The sequence below is a fragment of the Sapajus apella genome, unplaced genomic scaffold, assembly GCF_009761245.1.
Source record: "Sapajus apella isolate SASKATOON/1434 unplaced genomic scaffold, GSC_monkey_1.0 scaffold280, whole genome shotgun sequence".
NCBI classification, from domain to species: domain Eukaryota; kingdom Metazoa; phylum Chordata; class Mammalia; order Primates; family Cebidae; genus Sapajus; species Sapajus apella.
The window spans coordinates 57772-65876 of record NW_022437220.1 but is presented as its reverse complement, the minus strand read 5'-3'; the positions used below and the strand labels follow the sequence as shown (position 1 = coordinate 65876).

At 61.5% G+C, this 8105-nt stretch overlaps 1 protein-coding gene across 1 annotated transcript in view; it reads right to left on the bottom strand.

Moving 5' to 3' along the window:
* The window catches only part of ODF3L2 (outer dense fiber of sperm tails 3 like 2), a 5898-nt gene extending 2201 nt beyond the window's left edge, over nucleotides 1-3697 (bottom strand). Inside the window, exons 1-2 of the mRNA XM_032272052.1 lie at nucleotides 2923-3697; nucleotides 1575-1682 (exon numbers count right to left, since the gene is read on the bottom strand). Of these exons, the coding sequence (XP_032127943.1) occupies nucleotides 1575-1682; nucleotides 2923-3034 (220 nt within the window). The 5' untranslated portion in view covers nucleotides 3035-3697. The remainder of the gene's footprint in view (nucleotides 1-1574; nucleotides 1683-2922) is intronic.
* Between the last annotated feature and the right edge of the window lie 4408 nt (nucleotides 3698-8105).

Here is an 8105-nt window from a genome sequence, read left to right as displayed (position 1 = left end):
CCCCGGCCGCCCCTCCCCCGGCCGCCCCTCCCCCGGCCGCCCCTCCCGGAGGCCTCCGTCCATATAAATCTAAATCCCCACCCAAGACCCTTCCAACCTTGCTCCCAGCCCAGCTGGGACCTCGGAGCTGCCGTATTGAATGGACTGATGGAATCTGGGAGAGTGAGACCCGCCGGCCCGTGGTAGGAGTGCCACCAATGACCACGGAGGGCTCCCCGTGCGCCAGGCAGGCGGTTACCCCTGAGCTGCTTCACTCCGTCGGAGCCTGTCGCAGCCCCTGCGCCCGTTCTGGACAGGAGCAGGTGCCACGCGGGGAGAGGGGCCAGCAGCCCCTGGCACCGTGCACCGGCACGCCCCACACCTGCCTCCGCTCCCACTGCACCTGCCTGTGCCGTGGCCAGGAACGGCCACGCTGTGCTCAGGGCAGCCCAGTGAGATGGGCCGGGCCTGGGAGCCACAGTCTAGGTGGCGGAGAGGCCCGGGCTCAGCCTCACATCCGACTGAGCACCTACCAAGTACTGCGCATCGATGTGGCTACGGTTTTTTCTTTCCTAATTTTTTTTATTTTTCTGAGATGGAGTTTCACTCTTGTCGCTCAGGCTGGAGTGCGGCGGCGCGATCTCAACTCACCACAACCTCTGCTTCCCGGTTCAAGCGATTCTCCTGCCTCAGCCTCCCTAGTAGCCGGGACTGCAGGGGCGCACCACCACGCCGGCTAATTTTGTGCTTTTGGTAGAGACAGGGTTTCTCCATGTTGGCCAGGCTGGTCTCAAACTCCCGACCTCAAGGGATCCGCTTGCCTCAGCCTCCCAAAGAGCTGGGATCACAGGAGTGAGCCACCGCCCCCGGCCTTTTAACTTTTTTTTTTTTTTTGAGACATTGTCTCAGTCTGTCACCCAGGCTGGAGTGCAATGGCGCAACCTCAGCTCACCGCAACCTCCGCCTCCCAGGTTCAAGCGATTCTCCGGCCTCAGCCTCCCGAGTTCTTAACCCAGTTCCCCCAGACATACATGGTCCGGCTGGGGTCACAGGCACGCACCACCACGCCTGGCTCGTTTTTGTATTTTTAGTAGAGACGGGATTTCGCCATGTTGGCCAGGCTGGTCTCATCTCTGGGGCCTCAAGTGATCCGCCCGCCTCGTCCTCCCAAGTGCTGGGATCAGCAGCCTGAATCACCGCACCGGCCGATTGTTTTTAATATTATGAATGTTAACGTTTTTGTTACTGTCGTTAACGTTGACGGAAACTGAGTTGCGGAGCCCTTAAGCAATCTGCCTGAGTCCAAGCAGCAAGGAAGTGCAAACACAGGAAGGAAATACAGGTCTTCACCTCCCTGCAGCTCTTTCTCCTTCCATTCTCCTTATCAGTGAAAAAACAGAGAGGGACAGCAGCTTGCCTGAGGTGTCACAGCAACTAGGAGGTGGAGTGGGCTGGAGAGCCTGGCCCTGCCTGCTTCCTGCCCCACTAATTGGGGGCCTGGGTCTAAGGGGGAAGGAGACCCCTCGGTGCTTCTAGGGGGAGACCGGAGGAGCAGGGAAGCCCCCCGCCACCCGCCACCTGCCCGCCTGCCTTACCCTCACTGGGCCTCCGGACGAGCGAGTAGGCGGGGCCGGCCACCCTGGTGCAGTCGTGCTTGATGAAGCCCACCGTGGGCGGCAGGACGTACAAGCCTGGCCCCGAGCCTGCAGCCCAAAGCCCTCAGGTCACTGCCTGGGCCCAGATTCCCCGAGGAAGGAGCCCTAGACCCAGCTCCTGAGCCTCAGCCTGGGCTCCCCTCTCCCTCCATGGTGACGGCTGGGGTCTGGGGAGCCAGAGGCTGCCGCCCTCCGTGGACAAAGTGTGAGGCCGGCATTGTGAGTCAGACACGGATCACAGAGGGAAGGCTGGGGTAGCAGGCCTCACCTGGGGCACAGGCGGGGAGACCGGGACCTCCCAGACATACACAGTGAAAGGCAGCGACACTGAGCCTCCCAGAGATACAGGGTCACAGGTGGGGAGACTGAGGCCTGGGCCTCCCAGAGATACAGGGTCACAGGTGGGGAGACTGAGGCCTGGGCCTCCCAGAGATGCAGGGTCACAGGTGGGGAGACTGAGGCCTGGGCCTCCCAGAGATACAGGGTCACAGGTGGGGAAACTGAGGCCTGGGCCTCCCAGAGATACAGGGTCACAGGTGGGGAGACTGAGGCCTGCGCCTCCCAGAGATACAGGGTCACACGTGGGGAAACTGAGGCCTGGGCCTCCCAGAGATATAGGGTCACAGGTGGGGACACTGAGGCCTGGGCCTCCCAGAGATACAGGGTCACAGGTGGGGAAACTGAGGCCCAGGCAGAGATACACTGTCACCGGTGGGGAGACTGAGGCCTGGGCCTCCCAGAGATACAGGGTCACGACGCCATGTGTTGTGGCTTCTGCAGAATCTCATTGCCACAGGGGTCAGGAGAGACCACAGAACCAGCCTCAGGCCCCGGCTTGGAGCCTGACTCCGCTGCTCATGGTGGGTGAGGAAACTGAGGCCCGGCCCGTGCCCTCACCGAGGCCAGCAGCTGACACGGCTGGCAGAGCAGCCTCCGCACCCGCGCCCCCCGCCCCACCCGTGTCGTCTAGGTGCCCGTCCCAGAGGGCCAGGCTGGGAACACGGCTGCCTCCCGCACGATCTCTGCGGCTCTGCCCACTGCTGCCCCCACAGCCCCTGGCAACGGCTGGGCCCGCAGAGCACTCAGCATCGGCTGACAGACACACTCGGGGCACGGAAACCCTGCGTCCACACCCATCCTGCCGGAAGGAACACTGAGGTTTGGGGAAGGGCAAGGACTTGTCAGAAACTCCTGCCTCCTGCTGGACTCCCAGAACATTCCAGAAGCCCCAGAAGTGAGGAAGTGGAGCAGGAAAGGGTCCCACCCGTCCCCCGCGGCTGGCACGCACCGTTCTCCAGGGTGGCCGTCCCACAGGACTTCCTCAGGCCGGTCTTCGGAATCTGGCTCTCCGTCACGCACCGGCCCAGCCGTGGGGCGTGGTCGCAGCTGAGGGTCCCCATGGTGGGCAGGCGACGTCCCCGCAGCACCCACGGGGCCCGGTGCCACCTCCTGATCCCTCAAAGCTCTGGCAGCCACAGGCCCAGGCACCGTCCCCACCTTCACGGCCTCCCACACCCTGCCACCACCACGGCCACACAGATGGCCCCTTGTCCCGCCCCAGGGAGTCGCAGGGCCCTGGCCCGAGGCGGGCTGGTCGGACGGACACCGGCCTGGAAGTGGGGCCAGGATCAAGTGTCGGCCAGGAGAGAGTCCGGTGTCAGCAGTGAGTCTCCCGGGAGCAGGTGGAGCTGGGCCGCGAGGGCCAGGGCCGGCCCCAGGGAACTAAACCCACAAACATGACACCCACAGCCTCACCGCAGGAGGGCCTGGTGGGGTCAGGGCGGCGTGGCCCCGTTTCTGCACCGGGGTGCAGCCCACAGTCAGACAGCAAGCTCACCACTCTGGGAGCTGCAGCTCCGAGCCACGAGGCATTCACTCCCTCATCCTGTCACTCATCCATCCCACGCGCACTTACTGGGCACCTACTGTGTACCTGTCTCTGTTTGGGGTGGTGAGAATGGGACAGGAACAGACAGAAAAGCAGCAGCTGGGGCCGGGCGCAGTGGCTCACGCCTATAATCCCAGCACTTTGGGAGGCCGAGGCGGGTGGATCAGGAGGTCAGGAGATCGAGACCATCCTGGCCAACACAGTGAAACCCTGTCTCTACTAAAATGCAAAAATGCAGCCCCGGGGTGGCGGCGCCTGTAGTCCCAGCTACTCGAGAGGCTGAGGCAGGAGAATCGCTCGAACCCGCGCAGCGGAGGTTGCAGTGAGCTGAGATCACGCCACTGCCCTCCAGCCTGGGGACAGCGAGACCCCGCCCCTCCACCCCCCACAAAAAGGAAAAGAAGCGATGTTCTCAGGGTGAGAGGGAAAATCACCAGCAGGTGTGGTCCGCGGACGCAGTCTGGGGTGTATGAGGAGGAGCTGAGTGTGACGGAAGGCGGGGCTGGGGCCCAGGGTGCTGGTGTGGGTGCAGCCTGAGTATCAGCGCCGGCCCCGCGGAGACCGTAACGCTGAACGCGTCCCACAGCAGGCGACGGGGGCAGGTGCGGAGCCTGTGAGCAGCGCCTTCAGCGTGAGGGGACGCCTGGACACGGGCCCCGGGCGAGGGGAGAGCCGTCCCCACGGCCTCCCAGAAGCCTGCGGCATTTAAACCACAAATGGATTTCAATTCACTGTGTGCCACAAAGAGGCTCGGGAAAAAAACTGCTGAATGGGATTCACGTTCCCGTGCCTCTTCCTTGTTCATTCCTGTAGCTTTGGGACCCTTTCCTTTTGCGGGGTCATTTTTTTTTTTTTTTTGATGGCGTCTCGCTCTGGGAGACAGAGACTGGTTTTGACCACGTTGGCCAGGCTGGTCTCAAACTCCTGACCTCAGATAATCCGCCCGCCTCGGCCTCCCAGAGAGCTGGGATTACGGGCGTGAGCCACCGCGCCCGGCCCCGCCGGGATCTTGTCTGGTCATCTCAGCGTCTTGGTGAGAGAGGTGCTGGGAACCCTCATCTGTTGTTACAGGGGGGGAAACTGAGGCTCGGGGGGCAGTCACATCCATCGAGTCCCTCAGTAACTCATCAGGGGATCCGGGACTTGAACCCGGGGCTCTCCGACTCAGACTGAATATCAAAGCTTCGGGCTAAGTTCTCATCCCAGCGCAGCCTTTCAAAACACTCACTGTCACCGTGTGGATGCCGGCAGCGGTCAGTTCAAAACGCCGCAGCACACAGGCCCCGCACGGCCTCGTCCCCACCTCCCCCGCCCTCTCGTCCTGTTCCCGGGCCCTCTACTGCTCTGGTCTGGCCATCGGGGCCTGCCGGCTCTTCCTCCAGCCCCTAAGACGGTCTCCACCTCTGCCTCTGCCCGAGCTCTCTACCTGAGACGCTTCTGCAAGCAAACCAACCTCGCCGGCTCCTTCCTGGGTCTCAAGGGCCCCCAGCCACAGGCCCTGTCACCGCCGACCCTGGACACGCCGTTTGCTGGTTTCCGGAGGCAGCACAGCCTCCAGAGCCACAGCGGGGATGGGGGCTGAGGAGACAGAGAGGGAAAGACCCCGACCCCCTCCTCCTGCCAGTCAGCGCTGCTCATTCACCAAAACCAGCCAGAAGTGCAGGAGCCCCGGGGCTCCCAGGGCAAGGGCCTAGGAGTTCTTCCCCCTCCGGACGTGGTGGCTCACGCCTGTAATCCCAGCACTCTGGGAGGCGGAGGAGGGTAGATCCCCTGAGGTCAGGAGTTCGAGACCAGCCTGGTCAACATGGTGAAAACCCGTCTCTACAAAAATACAAAAATTAGCCGGGCATGATGGTGGGCGCCTGTAATCCCAGCTACTTGGGAGGCTGAGACAGGAGAATCTCTTGAACCCGGGAGGCGGAGGTTGCCGTGAGCCGAGATCACACTATTGAGTTCCAGCCTGGGCAACAAGAGTGAAACTCTGTCTCAAAAAAAAAAAAATTTTCCCTCAACCCCATCCCATCTCACATCCAGGTCACCAGGCCCAGGCCACATCAGCCACTAAGGGCCAACAGCCAGAGACCTTGGTTCCAGCAGGCACTCGGCCCCGACTGACTCAGTTTCCCCTCTGTGCTATCAGCTGTGACACCTGCCTCCCCTGCAGGAACAGAACCCTCCAACCAGGTTACAGCCAGAACCCGGCCGCACCTGCCTCATTTCCCCATTTTACCGGGGTGGAGCCGAAGGCTAACACGGGGGAAGACAGGATGGCAGGCCCGCCACGCCGACAGGCTCACCCGACCGAGCTGGGGCCCCTCCAGCCACAGTCCCCCCTCATCTGACCCCCTCTAGATTCTATCAACACTGTCCTCGGCTCAGAGCCTGTCCCAGCGGCCAAGCACAGGGCTTGCAAATGAGATGCAAATGAATTCAACGCACATGCAGATGAGCCCTGATTTTAATCCTGTCTGAGCCACGAGAGAGACTAAATACCGACAGTGGAAAAGGGGCGGCTGGAGTGGGTGAGAGGCGGGGTGCCTGCCCCGCGCCCCCCTGCCCGGCTGCCGGCCACCACTGCCAGGCCTCGGTGTCCGGGAGGTGACGCCGTCGGCATTCCCGGGAGTCTTGTTCTCGCCGAGAGTCTTGTTCTCGCCGTCATTGGGAATTCAGCAGGCGTTTGGGGCCGGGCCCCGCTCAGGAAAACGGGAGGAGAAAAAACACAAAAGTTCCGGCCGGGCGCGGTGGCTCACGCCTGTCATCCCAGCACTTCGGGAAGCCCAGATGGGTGGAGCACAAGGTCAGGGGTTCGAGACCAGCCTGGCCAAGGTGGTGAAACCCCGTCTGTACTAAAAATACAAAATTAGCCGGGCGCAGTGGTGGGTGCCTGTCATCCCAGCTACTCGGGAGGCTGAGGCAGGAGAATCGCTTGAACCCGGGAGGCGGAGGTTGCGGTGAGCCGAGATCGCGCCATTGCACTCCAGCCTGGGCGACAGAGGGAGACTCAGTCTCAAAAAAAAAAAAAAAAAAAAAAACCACCAAATTTCCTTCCCATCAAGACAGGCAGGCAGACAGTGGATTTTACATGCAGGGAGAGGGCTGGCGGTGTGGGCGTCTGCCGTGTGAACCGGGAGGTCGGGACCCTCGCTGAGAAGGTCACGCTCCTGCAGAGACCGGAGGAGGTGGGGGAGGGCATTCCAGGCCTCCAGACCAGGCTGCACGCCCAGAGGCCCTGGGCAGGACCGTGCCTGGAGTGTCTGAGACGCGGGGAGGAGGCCCATGTGCTGGGGCGGGAGAGCGAGGAGATGGCAGTGGGGAGGGAGGCGACGCGGAGGGGCCTGCAGGGCCTGGGGGCTGTGGGGAGCGTCTGGGCTTCTACCCGGAGGGACGTGGGCGACGTGACAGCTGTGGGCAGGGACGTGGCCCAGTCGGAGCTTACAGGCGCCCTCTGGTGACAGCTGGGAGAGCAGACTGTGGGCGGTGCCGGGAAAGGGCGTCACAGGCTGGGAAGGGTGATGGGGATGGATGATGGAGAAGGATGGTGGGGGGATCATGGGAGGATGATGGAGGAGGAGGAGGGGGAGGAGGATGGGAGGATGATGGAGGAGGATGGTGGGGGGATCATGGGAGGATGATGGAGGAGGAGGAGGAGGATGATAGAGGATGATGGGGAGGATGATGGAGAAGGATGGAGGATGATAGAGGATGATGGGAGGATGATGGAGAAGGATGGTGGGGGGATCATGGGAGGATGATGGAGGAGGAGGGGGAGGAGGATGGAGGATGATGGAGAAGGATGGTGGGGGGATCATGGGAGGATGATGGAGGAGGAGGAGGAGGAGGAGGAGGGTGATGGGAGGATGATGGAGGATGACAGGAGGGTTGATGGAGAAGGCTGGTGGGAAGGATGATGGAGGAGGAGGAGGGTGAGAAGGATGATGGGCAGGTTGATGGGGACGGACAATGGGAAGGATGATGGCAACCAGACCAGCTCACCTTCACCCAGCTCGTGGTCTACCCAGAAAGTTGACCATCCACAGCAGCACTGCCACCAGGAACAGAATGAGGACTCTTTTTTTTTAGTTAGTCTGTTGCCCTGCCACCCAGGCTGGAGAGCAGCGGCACAATCACAGTTCACTGCAGGCTCCAGCTTCCGGGCTGACGTGGTCCTCCCACCTCAGCCTCGGCAGTAGCTAGGCCTCTAGGCATGTGCCACCATGCCTGGCGAATTTTTTCCTTTTTTTGTGTGGAGATGGGGGTCTTGCTGTCTTGCCCAGGCTGGTCTTTAGCTCCTGGCGTCAAGCAATCCTCCTGCCTTAGCCACCCGAAGCACTGGGTTTACAGGCACTGAGCCACCGTGCTTGGCCATGTTCAGATTTTCTAGCAGTTGTATCAAAAAAAGAGAAATGAGTAAAATTAATTCTTTTTTTTTTTTAAGACGGGGTTTCACCATGTTGGTCAGGCTGGTCTTGAACTCGCGACCTCAGGTGATCCGCCCGCCTTGGCCTCCAAAGTGCTTGGATTACAGGCGTGAGCCACCGCGCCTGGCAATTAATTCTAATAATAGATCTTATTAACCCCTACGT